Source organism: Pristiophorus japonicus, chromosome 10, assembly GCF_044704955.1.
Source record: "Pristiophorus japonicus isolate sPriJap1 chromosome 10, sPriJap1.hap1, whole genome shotgun sequence".
In the NCBI taxonomy this organism is placed as follows: Eukaryota; Metazoa; Chordata; class Chondrichthyes; family Pristiophoridae; genus Pristiophorus; species Pristiophorus japonicus.
Window position 1 is genome coordinate 218,324,072 of NC_091986.1, and position 14,623 is coordinate 218,338,694.

General features: G+C 50.2%; 1 protein-coding gene across 1 annotated transcript; it reads right to left on the reverse strand.

The window, feature by feature from the left end:
* Positions 1-1,209: 1,209 nt before the first annotated feature.
* On the reverse strand, positions 1,210-2,268 carry LOC139274673 (trophoblast glycoprotein-like). The gene is made up of 2 exons (XM_070891350.1): positions 1,832-2,268; positions 1,210-1,591 (listed from the first exon to the last, which is right to left on the reverse strand). The coding sequence occupies exons 1-2, from the start codon at positions 2,266-2,268 to the stop codon at positions 1,210-1,212; spliced, it is 819 nt and encodes a 272-aa protein (XP_070747451.1).
* Positions 2,269-14,623: the final 12,355 nt, after the last annotated feature.

Consider the following 14,623-nt stretch of genomic DNA (forward strand, 5'->3'; position numbering starts at 1 on the left):
GCCCCCTCATAATCTTATACGTTTCGATAAGATCACCTCTCATTCTTCTGAATTCCAATGAGTAGCGGCCCAACCTACTCAACCTTTCCTCATAAGTCAACCCCTTCATCTCCGGAATCAACCGAGTGAACCTTCTCTGAACTGCCTCCAAAGCAAGTATATCCTTCCTTAAATACGGAGACCAAAGATCCTGCAGATTGCTTACCGGCTTCTCCTGAGTATATACTGCGCATGCGCAGGGATTTAAAGGGACCAAAGGAAACAGTGCTCGCAGAACAAAAGGCGGCTTACAGGGAACATTGCTTATGATGTTGTTAACACATAGCAAGCTGAGGAAATCGACAACAACAACAACTTGTATTTATATAGCACCTTTAACGCAGTGAAACGTCCCGAGGCGCTTCACAGGAGAGTTATGAGATTTAAAATTTGACACCGAGCCGCATAAGGAGAAATTAGCACAGATGACCAAAAGCTTGTTCAAAGAGGTCGGTTTTAAGGAGCGTCTTGAAGGAGGAGAAAGAAGTAGAGAGGTGGAGAGGTTTAGGGAGGGAGTTCCAGAGCTTGGGTCCCAGGCAGCTGAAGGCACGGCCACCGATGGTGGAGCGATTATAATCAGGGATGCTCAGCAGGGCAGAATTAGAGGAGCGCAGATATATCTCGGGGCAGGGGGGGGTGTGGGGCTGGAGGAGATTAAAGAGATAGGGAGAGGTGAGGGCCATGGATGGATTTGAAAACGAGGACGAGAATTTTGAAATCGAGGCGTTGCTTAACCGGGAGCCAATGTAGGTCGGCGAGCACAGGGGGTGATGGGTGAGCGGGACTCGGTGCGAGTTAGGATACAGGCAGCCGAGTTTTGGATCACCTCGAGTTTACGGAGGGTAGAATGTGGGAGGCCGGCCAGGGGTGGGTTGGAATAGTTGATATTTGGAATAGACCCCATCCTATGGCAGCAATGAAGATCATGGCCTACCAACGCTATTGTGCTTGATTTAGGCTCGCAACATGGTAAATTGGAGAATCTAGCATATTTATTGTACGCTCCGATTTGTACATGTTATATACAAGAAATGTACAAAATAATACCTTGGCATGAACACAAAGTTTGTTGCGATCATTCTGGTTCAACTTTGTTTGACTGATTGAAACATGTTCAGTTATTAGTTGGAGGCTACTGAGAGTACAGTCAGGAAGGGTGCAAACACTTTGCTAGACAACAGCCGTAACACTGGCTATCCCGGGCTCACGATCTTGCTCGTATCTATACTGGTAGCCCTCCATCTGATCATGGCAAGCCTCTCGGAAATTGCTGGCCCATCTCTTGATGCCATTCCGGTTGAGGTACAGGACCATGAGGAAGGTGGCTCCGATGAGCGCCAGGACAATGGCGAAGAAGACGTAAGTATCCTCCGGGCACTTGAGGTCTTCAGCTCTCAGCCGGCCGAGGATGCTCCCGTTCAAGGCCTCCGGACCGAAGCAGGTGAGGCTCTGGCCGTCGCCCGCCTGCGACGTGTTCTTGAGCCACCAGTACACGGGCTGCAGCTCGCAGTCGCAGACCAAGGGGTTGGCGAACAGGTAGACCTTGAGCCGGCTGTGCGTGCGCCAGCTGGAGATGGTCCCTCTCTCGACGCGGTGCAACAGGTTGTGCCTCAGGTCCAACGCCTGCAATTCGGGGCTGGCCGGCGCTCCTTCCCGAAGCCCGGTCAGATAGTTGCCGGCCAGCCGGAGCTCGGTGAGGTTGGGCAGGTTGCCGGGGCGCAAGGCGGCCCACAGCTGGCCCTCCACGGACGGCTCAAGGGCGCGGTCCATGCTCAACGTGCGCAGCCGGCACAGCCCGAGGAAGGCGTCCGCGGCGATGGACGCCAGCGCGTTTGCGCTCAGATTCAAGGTCCTCAGGCTGGCCAGGCCGTCGAAGGCGCCGGGCGCGATGCGGCGGATGTGGTTGGCCTGTAGGGAGAGGGCGCCCAGCCGAGCCAGGCCGGTGCCGTTGCCCGCGAACGACTGTTCCCCCAGCAGTGGGATATTGTTGCCGGTGATGAGCAGGCGCCGGGCGCAGGCTGGGATTCCCTGCGGGATCTGGCTCAGGTTCGAGTCCCTGCACTCCACCGACCTTGACCTGTCCGTGCACCTGCAGCCCCGCGGGCAGGGGAAGACCCCAGCCAGCGACATCAGGGCAGCGAGGACAGCCAGTGAGAAAGGCAATCTCTTTGGAGCCAGACGTTCCCGGTGCGTAGCCCGACCGTCGGTCCCCTGCTTTGTCCCACCCATCTGCCAACAGTTCCCGACACGACCGAAAAGAAAGAACAAAGAAGAAAGAAAGAATCAGACACACACGCAACGAGAAGACTCTCCCTTCGAAGAACTCGTCCCAATCGAGCAGCCACGAGAATTTAACCCCTTCCACGTTGCGTCCGGTGGAGATCGACTCTGCAACCGCCGAACCAGCTTTTCAAATGCCTGACTGATCCATTTCCTCATCCTTCCCAGTCCCAGCCCGTCCTAATTTCACACATCGATATATCTGCACATACATACTTTAAAGTCTCTCGGGTCGGTCGGAATGCTCCACACACACATCGTCCCGCTGGTTATATTGATGTACAGACGGTGCCTTGGAAAGGGCTCGCACGCGCCAGCCTGACTTCCAGGGCTGTGACAGATTTGGCTTTGCAAATTTTTTTTGTTGCTGTGGAACAGATTGCTGCCTGTAAATGACCCACCTCTCCCTCCCCCAAGCTATATATCAGAACTATTAGATTTCCTCCAAAATTGATTAATTTGCCAGCATTCCCTTGACGCACATTCTAAGGATTCATCAGTGCTGGGTATCTGTGAATCCAAGTTGGATGATGGATCAGGCAGAATTTCACAGCTCAGAAACAGGCCATTCGGCCCCAGCGCTCCATGCCGGGGTTTATGCTCCACACCAGCCCCCTCCCACCCCTCTTCATCTCACCCCATCACCATATCCTGCTATTCCTTTCTTCCCTCATGTATTTATCTAGCCTCCCCTTAAATGCCATCCATTCTATATAAAATAATGAGAGGTGATCTCATTGAAATGTGTAAGATTCTAAGGGTAGATGCAGGGAGGATGTTTCCCCCCGGGCTGGGGAGTCTAGAACCAGGGGTCACAGTCTCAGGATAAGGGGCCGCAGTCTCAGGATAAGGGGCCGGCCATTTAGGACTGAGATGAGGAGGAATTTCTTCACTCAGAGGGTGGTGAATCTTTGGAATTCTCTGCCCCAGAGGCTCAGTCTCTGAATATATTCAAGGCCGACAGTTAGATTTTTGGACTACAGGAGAATCAAAGGATATAGGGTTAGAAACATAGAAAGTAGGTGCAGGAGTAAGCCATTCGGCCCTTCGAGCCTGCACCACCATTCAATATGATCATGGCTGATCATGCAACTTTAGTACCCCATTCCTGCTTTCTCGCCATACCCCTTGATCCCTTTAGCCGTAAGGGCCACATCTAACTCCTTTTTGAATATATCCAATGAGCTGGCATCAACAACTCTCTGCAGTAGGGAATTCCACAGGTTCACAATTCTCTGAGTGAAGAAGTTTCTCTTCATTTCAGTCCTAAATGGCTTATCCCTTATCCTTAGACTGTGACCCCTGGTTCTGGACTTCCCCAACATCGGGAACATTCTTCCTGCATCTAACCAGGGGGGAAAGTGGAGTTGAGGTCGATGATCAACCATGATCTTAATAAATGGTGGAGCAGACTCGAGGGGCCGAATGGCCGACTCCTGCTCCTAATTCTTATGTTCTTATTCGCCTCACTCCTTGTGCTAACCAGTCCCACATTCTCATCACTCTTGGATAAATAATTCTCTCCTTCATTCCTTATTGGATTTATTATTTTGGATATCGTATATTGATGGCCCCCAGCTTTGGTCTCCCCACAAGTGAAAGCGTCTTCATGCAAAGGGCATTTGGTAGAAGTGTGGAACTCTCTCCCACAAAAAGCAGTAGATGCTTGGGCTCAATTAATCATTTTAAAATCAGAGAACAAGAGATTTATGCTTGACAACGGAATAAAGGGATATATGGCAGGTAGATGGAGTTAAGATACAGATCAGCCACGATCTCATTGAATGGCGTAACAGGCTCAAGGGGCTGAATGGTCTCTTCCCGTTCCTATGGTAACAGGCCCGAGGGGCTGAATGGCTTCCTCCAGTTCCTATGGTAACAGGCTCGAGAGGCTAAATGGCCTCCTCCCATTCCTATGGTAACAGGCTCGAGAGGCTAAATGGCCTCCTCCTGTTCCTATGGTAACAGGCTCAAGGGGCTGAATGGCCTCCTCCTGTTCCTATACATCCACCCTATTAAACCCCGTCATCATTTTCAAGACCTCTATTAGGTCATCCCTCAGCTTTCTCTGTGGTATTTTTTTATTTAAATTGTTCCAAAGGATTACCCCACCCCCACCAATCTCCCAACACCAGCATTTCTCCTGACTCAAGCTGGAATACAAATTGATAGAAAGACTTGCATTTAGACAACAGTATGGTGTTTTGGGTGTTTTTATGCAAGATATTTTCTTGAGTTGAGCATCATTGGACAACCTCTGCATGTGGCCCTCATGCCACTATGATCAGGAGACCACACTTTCTGGCCCAATACTGGTGTAAAGTCCTGTCCCTGCAGTACAAACTCACTCGAGGCACATGCTGAAGTCAAGGTCACTCAGGACCTGCAACTTTATTACACAGCTCTCGAATGCCACACTTGCCTGAGACCTGTCTTTATATACCTGTCTGGGACAGGTATCCAGTGTCTCCTACAAGTGCACCCCTGGTGGTAAGGTAGGTTTGTGGTTACAGGTCATCTCTAGTTATAGTCATGTATAGCGTGGTAAGATACAGTTATGTACAGTAGTGTGAGATACATGACATCACCCTCCCCCAAGGTCTTATTGTCTTTATAGGTTCAGTCTCTTAGGTGGTCTACGCTCTCGCGTGGAGCGTCTTAGTTGTGGTTCAGTTGTTTGCCTTGGTGCCTGTTTTTCTTTCGGTATGATTGCTGGTATCTCGCCTGGGCTGTCTGTTTCGTTCAGTATGATTGTTGGTGTCTCGCCTGGGCTGTCTGTTGGGATTGCCCTTTCCTCAGGTTGTTCCCTCTATCTGTCCACCAGGTGTGGTGTGAGTTCCACATTGTAGTCTACTTCTGGTTCAGCAGTGTTGTTGGTAAATCTACTTTTGACTTGGTCTACATGCCTTGTCTATTTGTTTGGCCATTGTCTATTTGTACAACCAGTAGCCTGTTTCCTTCCTTGCCTGTTACTGTCTCTGCAAGCCATTTGGGACCCCTGCCATAGTTTAGCACGAACACTTTGTCCCCTATCTCATTCCACCTCCTCCTCGAATTTCGGTCATGGTACTCGGTTAGCTTACGGCGCTTTGCCTCAACGATTTCATGCATGTCTGGGAGGATTAATGAGAGCCTTGTTTTTAAGGTCCGTTTCATCAACAGTTGCGTGGGAGGAACTCCAGTCAGTGAGTGCGGACGAGATCTGTATGCCAGCAGTAGTGGCGACAGGCGACCTTGCAGCTTGGGACCTTGGATTTTAAGCATGCCTTGTTTAATGATTTGCACTGCTCGCTCCGCCTGGCTGTTGGAGGGCGGCTTGAACGGTGCCGTCCTAACGTGATTTATGCTGTGGTCACGCATAAAATCTTGGAATTCTGCGCTGGTGAAGCACGGACCATTATCACTGACCAATATGTCAGGAATTCCTTGCGTTGCAAATATAGTTCCAAGGCTCTCCACAGTGGTGGAGGTAGTGCTCGAGTTTAAAATGGTCACTCGATCCACTTTGAAAATGCATCTACAACTACGAGGAACATTTTGCCCATGAATGGGCCCGCATAGTCTACATGCACCCGTGACCTTGGTTTGGAGGGCCAGGGCCAGGGGCTCAGGGGGGCCTCCCTGGGGGCATTACTGAGTTGGGCACAAATGGTGCACCTTCGGACGCAGAGCTCCAAGTCTGCGTCAATACCAGGCCACCAGACGTGGGATCTGGCTATGGCCTTCATGAGAACGATCCCCGGGTGCACGCGGTGGAGCTCCCAGACAAATGCCTCTCTGCCTCACAGAGGCATAACTACTCGGCTGCCCCACATCGGGCAGTCTGCTTGTAGTGACAGCTCATGCATGCGCCTATGGAAAGGTTTGATCTCCTCGGGGCAGGCATCGCCAGCCTCTGCCCAGTCACCAGTTAGGACACATCTTTTGACTAAGGATAACGTGGGGTCACTGGCCGTCCAGGCTCTGATTTGGCGAGCCGTCATGGGCGAACCTGTGGACTCAAAGGCATTGATTCCCATGACTATCTCACAGTCCTGTTCGTCAGACCCTTCCGTGGTCGCCAGGGGTAGCCTGCTGAGCGCGTCGGCACAGTTGTCTGTGCCTGGTCTGTGCCTTATGGTATAGTCGTAGGACGCCAGCATGAGTGCCCACCGATTAATTCGCGCCGAGGCGTTGGTGTTTATTGCCTTGCTCTCGGATAGTAGGGACGTGAGGGGCTTGTGGTCGGTTTCTAACGCAAACTTGGCCCCGAAAAGGTATTGGTGCATCTTTTTGACACCGTGCACGCACGCGAGCACCACCTTCTCCACCATTCCGTACCCGCGCTCTGCCCGCGAAAGTGACCTGGAGGCATAAGCTATGGGTTGTAATTTACCCGCACCATTGACATGCTGTAAAACGCACCCGACCCCATACGCTGATGCATCACATGTAAGAACTAGCTTTTTACCTGGATCAAAGAAAGCCAAAACACTGTTGGAACACAGAAGGTTGCGTGCCTTATTGAAGGCGCGTTCCTGGGCGTCCCCCCAAAACCAATCGCACCCCTTCCTGAGTAGCACGTGGAGAGGCTCCAGCAGCGTGCTTAAGTTCTGCATAAAGTTCCCAAAGTAATTGAGTGGCCCGAGAAAGGCGCGCAGTTCTGAGACATTCCGGGGCCTGGGTGCCAGGCGAATTGCTTCTGTTTTGGACTCTGTTGGGCGGATTCCATCAGCGGCAATCGTTCTGCCCAAAAATTCAACCTTGGGCGCGAGAAACAGGCACTTGGATTTCTTGACTCGTAGGCCTACCCGATCCAACTGCTTTAGTACTTCCTCCAAATTGCGAAGATGGGAGTCGGTGTCCCTGCCCTTGATAAGTATGTCCTCCTTGAAATACAACCGTTCCCGGGATGGACTTGAGCAGACTCTCCCTGTTGCGCTGGAATATAGCAGCTACCGACCTGATGCCGAATGGGCATCAATTGTACATAAAAAGGCCTTGATGTGTGTTGATGGTGAGTAGCTTGGATTCCTCAGTCAATTCTTGCGTCATATACGCAGATGTGAGATCTAGTTTTGAGAAGTTTTCCTCCAGCCAATGTGGCAAATAAGTCCTCCGCTTTGGGCAGCGGGTACTGGTCCTGTAGGGAAACTCTGTTTATGGTAGATTTGTAGTCCCCACAGATTCTTATGGATCTATCAGGCTTCATGACTGGGGCGATGGGACTTGGCCAGTCGCTAAATTCCACGGGTGAGATAATACCTTCCCGCAGAAGCCTGTCTAGTTCATGTTCAATCTTTTCCCTCATCACATAGGGCACTGCTCTAGCCTTGTGATGGACCGGTCTAGCATCCTGTGTGATGTAGATTTTGACTTTAGCCCCTTTGAAGGTGCCCACACCTGGCTGCAAGAGATGTTCAAATCGACTTAGAACTGTTGAGCAGGAGGTCCGTTCCTCTGACGACATGGTGTGAACATCATCCCATTTCCAGTTTAGTTTTGCCAGCCAGCTTCTCCCCAGCAGTGCTGGGAGATCTCCGGGGACAATCCACAGGGGAAGTCGGCTCACTGTCCCTTTGTGTGTGACTGAGCATGGCGCTGCCGAGGACTGGGATGATTTCTTTGGTATAGGGCCTTAGTTTGGTGTCGACCCTTGTGAGCTTTGGTCTGTCTCTTTTGTGCGGCCACAGCTGTTCAAATTGTTGAGCGCTCATGAGAAATTTACTCGCTCCTGTATCCAGCTCCATGTTGATGGGTATCCCGTTGAGTAGGACTCTCATCATTATTGGAGGCATCTTGTTGTAAGAGCAGTGGCCATTGATCGTGTTGACCTGCTGTACCTCGGTGTCCCGGGTACTGTCCCCACCGTCGTCTGATCCGCTTTCCGACCCATCCGATTCGTATACCAGCCGAGCTGCCGTTTTTCTGCACATGCGGACCAGATGCCCTGTATAGTTGCAGTTTCTGCAAACAGCATGCTGAAATCGACACCCCCTTGATGAGTGCCTTCCCCCACATCTGCAGCACAGACCGCTTCCATTGTTTCCAAAGAATGAGCTGCGTCTGGCTGATCTCTCTTGAGCTTCTCTCAGTTTGTAGTTGATTGCTCGCATTGTGGGTTGATGAGGTGTGAACGGCCGTTCATGCGGCCCTGCCTGCTGTTGAGGGCCTGCTCTCCTGCCTTTGTCTGTGTGTGGGGGTAGCGGCTTGTTTCATGCTGTGAACCCCTTGTTCCGATGTTTCGTTAGTTGTCATACCCGCAGTGTAGATCAACCTCGTTTTTTCTTCTCCTGCCAAGACTGTCTGTGCAACCAGTGCTGCTGCCTCTAGGGTCAAGTTCTTGGTCTCTATGAGCTTTCGGAATATGCCTGCGTGGCCTATTCCCTCAATAAAAAAGTCTCTCAGTGCTTCTCTCCTTAGTTCATTGGACAACTCACATAAGCTAGCCAACCTCCGAAGTTCCGCCACGAAGTCGGGTATGCTCTGGCCCACAGCGTCTGCAGTTGTAGAACCTGTGTCTGGCCATGTGTAGGCTGCTCGCTGTCTTCAGGTGGTCTCTTACCAGTGTGCTCAATTCTTCAAACGACTTGCTTTCTGGTTTCTCGGGTGCCAGCAGGTCCTTCATTAAAGCGTATGTTTTCGACCCACAGCTGGTCAAGAGATGGGCTCTTCTCTTGTCTGCCTTATCGTCGCCTAACCAGTCTTTGGTTACAAAGCTTTGCTGGAGCCTTTCTATAAAGTTCTCCCAATTATCTCCAGCATTGTATTTTTCATCTGAGCCGTTGATCGCCATTCTGTGGATTCTGTAATCCCGTAACTTGTTGCCACTGTAAAGTCCTGTCCCTGCAGTACAAACTCACACGAGGCACATGCTGAAGTCAAGGTCACTCAGGACCTGCACCTTTATTACACAGCTCTGGAATGCCACACTTGCCTGAGACCTGTCTGGGACAGGTATCCAGTGTCTCCTGCAAGTGCACCCCTGCTGGTAAGGTAAGCTAGTGGTTACAGGTCATCTCTAGTTACAGCCATGTATAGCATGGTAAGGTACAGTTATGTACAGTAGTGTGAGATACATGACACCTGGGGAATTTATAGTGAGATCAGAGATCGTATTGATGAACCCTTACTCTGTACGTCAGCTACTAAATAAAGCATGTGCCACCATATTAGCCTCCTCTTTTCGAAAGACAGACTGAATGGGTATTCTTACAGACCGAGACCCAGGGTCGGGACCAACAAATGGTTTTGTGCAAGTGAAAAGGGTGAATGAACAATATGAGCAGTCAATAACACACTGGTCTTTTATCCTCAACAAGAAAAAGAATAAATGTCCCATCCAGCTTCTCTATACATAAGACTGTAAAACTCCACGTTCCCCTCCGAGTCACACACCATCCCAACTTGGAAATATATCAGCCGTTCCTTCATCGTCGCTGGGTCACAATCCTGGAACTCCCTCCCTAACAGCACCTTCACCACACGGATTGCAGCGGTTCAAGAAGGCGACTCACCACCACCTTCTCAAGGGGCAATTAGGGATGGGCAACAAATGCCGGCCTTGCCAGCGATGCCCACATCCCAGGAATGAATTAAAAAAAATAGTTTTCATACCAGTAAAATGATCAATTAACGTGAATTGGGCAAATTTGAATTAATAGCGCGCTGTGAATGCTAGTCGTTCTTTTACGCACAGAGGAGGAGGAGCTGGGGTCATGGCGTTGTTGGGGGGGGGGGGGGGGTGGGAGAGGAGAGGAGGGGGATCTGTGTAGGCCTTACAGGCCCGGAGTTTAGTCAACATGTAACTGGGTCATTGAATAAATTTAAGATAGAGGTAGACCGTTTCTTAACCGATAATGGAATCAACGTCCAGACCAGGGTCAAACAGGACTGCGTCATCGCCCCTACCCTCTTCTCAATCTTCCTCGCTGCAATGCGCCACCTCACGATCAACAAGCTCCCCGCTGGAGTGGAACTAAACTACAGAACCAGTGGGAAGCTGTTTAACCTTCGCCGTCTCCAGGCCAAATCCCAGACCGTCCCATCCTCTGTCGTTGAGCTACGGTACGCGGACGATGCCTGCGTCTGCGCACATTCAGAGATGGAACTCCAAGTCATAGTCAATATCTTCATTGAGGCGTATGAAAGCATGGGCCTTACACTAAACATCCGTAAGACAAAGGTCCTCCACCAACCTGACCCCGCCACACAGCACTGCCCCCCAGTCATCAAAATCCATGGGCACGGCCCTGGACAATGTGGACCATTTTCCATACCTTGGGAGCCTATTATCAACAAGGGCAGACATCGATGACGAAATCCAACACCGCCTCCAGTGCAGCCTTGGGCCACCTGAGGAAAAGAGTGTTCGAAGACCAGGCTCTCAAATCTACCACCAAGCTCATGGTCTACAGGGCTGTAGTGATACCCGCCCTCCTGTACGGCTCAGAGACATGGACCATGTACAGTAGACACCTCAAATAAGCGGGCAGGGAATTGGACCTGAATACATGATCGGATTAGCCATGATCGTATTAAATGGCGGAGCAGGCTCGAGGGGCCGTATGGCCGACTCCTATATTCTTATGTAACGCCTTTAATGACCAGAAAATCGGGAGCAGTAGGAATCAGCTGAGCCAACACCTGCATCCCAGTCTTTGTTCCGCTCTCCCACTGAGCGAAACATCACGCTCGAAACAGGGCCTGTTGGCATTTAAAGGGTTGCAGATGCGTAAATCCCAGATTCTTTGTTTCATGTGGGGGTCCAGATCACTGGGAATTAGAGTTATCAAGGGGCGCAGTTTACACTGAGACTGGCCTGGATTTTGCAGTCAGCGGCGTTCGGAGCGGCGTTCGCCATTCATCAGACTTTTAGTGGGGCTTTTGCGCGGCAAATTACGGTAATTAGAGAGCCATTCCAATATAGCGCCCTCTTCAGGGCATCTGCGGCGAGTGCGAACCGGGCACGCAGCAGCCAATCAGATCGAAGAATCCTCACTGAGACACGCAGAGTCGAAACCAGGAAGTATAAATTCAATTCAACGTAAAATCACGTACAAAAAGCAAAATAAAGAAAGGGAAAAAAAGGCGATTTTTAAAAAAAAAAGAGATATAAAAGAGACAGAAAGAAAGAGCAAAAAAAAAATTATAATTTTTCTTAAATCTTTAACAATAATTATATTCTGGAGGAATGGAACTCCACACTATTTTATTTTCAGGACCAGAGAGGTTGTTTCACAGTAATTAACACCAACGTCCCCCCCCCCCCCCCCAAGTTGTGTGGAGGAGCGGGCACCCACCAGCTATTCCGCTGGAAAAGATATCGCACAACCACCCCCTCACCACCATCTTTGATGCTCCAGTCTCTATTAAAATCATTACTCTCTCTTACCCTGGCCCTCACCTTCACTTCCTCAAGTCCGAGGGAGGCAGACTTGAACGGATATGGCGGACAACTGGTTTAGCCATTCACCGCCAGATCGGGCTGGGCCACATAAAGCATCGGGCCCTGCTCCCATCTGCCAAAACTGCTCACTATTCCAGAATCATTCTGGAATGCAAAGATAATCCCCGGCTTCTATTCTCCACTGCAAGCCGGCTTTTTAAACCCCTCTCCCCAGCCTCCCCCCTCACCTCCGACAATACGTGTGAGGAGCTCGTGGACCTCTTTGTCTCATGGATGATTGAAACCATCCGTTCGGCCGCCTCTGCTTCTTCCCCTTGTAGGATTGCAAAATTCGTGGGAACGCCCCCCACTCCACCCCCAGCCCCCCTCCAAGTGTTTGGACTCATTGGAAAGGAAATTTAATTTGGAACTATCAACCAGAACGTTTGGGATCCTAAAGTGCACATGGAAGAAACTACGAGTTTTAATCGAATTTGGGATTTTTACAAGGCAGATTGGGTCTGTGTGGAAAGGGCTGAGAACTAAAGGATAACCATACAAACATAGAAATATCGAAAATAGGTGCAGGAGGAGGCCATTCGGCCCTTCAATAATATCATGGCTGATCATTATTTCGAAGAAGAGCAGGGGAGCCATCCCCGGTGTCGTGGACAACATTTATCCCTGAATCAACACAACAAAAACAGACCATCTGCTCACCAGCACAGTGCTGTCTGTGGGAGCCCTCGCTTCCCACACCACAATCAGTGTCTGCACTCCAAAAGTATTTCATTGGCTGCAAAGTGCTTTGAGACATCCGGTGGTCGTGAAAGGCGCTATATAAATCCAAGTCTTTCGTTTATGTTTGCCGAATAAAATTTAACAATCTCAGACTTGAAAGCTCCAATCATTATCCTTCAAGTAAACCAGTTTGGGTATTGAAGCTAAACAAATTGTCTGGGGAATTGTGTAAACTCGCAAACTCTTCTCCCCGGGAGACATTAACATAACAACAATCAACCCAGGAACAGCCAGCCATCACCCTGAGCAGGAAACTCATCCAGCCCATATGTAATGATAATGGCCCTCCAGCCCGCATGGAAAAGTCAGGCCTGGGCAGACATTGCAAATACCAAAGCTAATTTTTCCCCATCTCGAAACAAGTTTAAAAGATCGACACATCCGAGACAGGTTAACATTAATGAGCCCACCAAAATATGACAGAGATATCAAGCCCGCCAAAAATTAAACAAAGAATCGGGGCAGATTTGGCGCGAAGATTAGTACGGCTCCCAATGTATAACTGGGGTCCTGTTTCAATGAAGTTTATGCATAGCATCATAGAGCATCAAGAAGGGAGGAGAGAGAGAGAGAGCACTGCAGCAGTTTTCACAAGCCTCTCCAGCCTCGCTGACACTCCCGGGGTCACGCTGTCCTGCTATCGAAGAAGGAGGAAGACCATCACCACGGCAGCGAGAGCAGCCCTCAGTAACTCCAGACATCACCATCGCGGCAGCGACCGACCACAGCCAACGTGGTACCATCGGAAACACCGCGGCCGACCAACTCCGAAACAAAACTCCTCAAAGAAGAAACCGAGGATTCGAACGTTTCCACTCTACAATCTAGGCCTGACTACCGACAGGTGAAAACATTACCTAAAGAGACTTTTGAGACCTATTGCTAACGGAAGGAAGTGGGTACTCACCCCATAAGTCCAATACGCGCCCTACCGCGCATCAGCGGACACCACCCAACTGAAGACTGCGCAGTAAGAAGTCTTCCACGATGTTCGGGGTACGGCAAGCAGCACCTACAGAGTCCAGCGAACCCCGAAATCGTGAACCACCGCCAACTGACAATAAAGGATTGGTGAGCATAGTCCCTGTTTGCCGTGGAGTTTGACCTAGTCAGAGTTAGGCGGTGGGAGGTGTATTATTTCTGTAACCCCTTTGAATGTGTGATGAAGTGTTCTTTATTCTCGTGATTACAAGCTGTGACATTGTACTTTCTTGTCCTTAATAAAATCGAAGTTCTTTGCACCAAAACCAGTTGTCTCTTGCACTTTGTCACATTCCCCAAATAAATCCAAAGTCGAGAACCCCAGGGAGTGGGAGTGATTCGAACCGCTCAGAAGGTCAGAGGGGAACCTGACCCCACACACCACCCCCTACAGAATGGCGACCGCGGCAGGACTCTGGTCCAAGGGATGTGATGCAGAGAGCGCTGTTTTAGGGAGAAAGAACCAAGATGGAAGAAAGGATTTCCTCCTATGTGTACAAGAAAGTGAATGTCAATAAAGAATGGGTGCTTGGTCTATTGCGCGCTGAGCGACCGGGAGATGCTGCAGCCCAGTGGACAGCAAGCAAGGACCACAAGGAATCGGTAGAGAAGGCAATTTGGATAGCCTGCTGACAGCGACACGTCCAACTCCGAGACAAGAACATCGAGTCACTGCAGGCAGAACTATGGGAATGTGCAGAGACATCACATGAAAGGACTATGGCAGGAGAAAGGTTATGGGGAGAACTCCGTAAACTAAAACATGGAAAAGGCACAGCTAATGGAACGGTTCAAGAACAGCCAGGACTGTTTTCAGTGTCCGGTTACCGAGGCTAAAAATAACGCAAAGATACTGCGGGAGGAAAATACTCGCCTTGCCCTTCAAGTAAAAGAGCTGGGGGAGAAGTTAAGAGACGTACAAGCAGCTCATCAAGTAGCCAGCGCTAATGGGTTTGAGTCAGGAGCAACGTCCCTGCCAGCAATGAATCAAAAGTTTAACCCTTGCTCTGTCCAAGGCAAAAGGCACGGTATGCCTAACAAGCCCGGGAATGGCCTAGGTAAACCTGGACGAGAAGAAGGAAACTGTTCAACCACCACCTGCGGCGCCGGTGACTATACCGGTTCGGCAGCAGGAGGGGTGAACGAGTTGCGGGA

Excerpts from the sequence above, each read along its gene's own strand:
- LOC139274673 (XM_070891350.1), bottom strand. The coding sequence starts at position 2,268 with ATGGGTGGGACAAAGCAGGGGACCGACGGTCGGGCTACGCACCGGGAA. Across the intron at positions 1,592-1,831 it reads GCGGACGCCTTCCTCGGGCT|CCGGCTCAAGGTCTACCTGT; the intron begins GTGCCGGCTGCG and ends GCGCACGCACAG.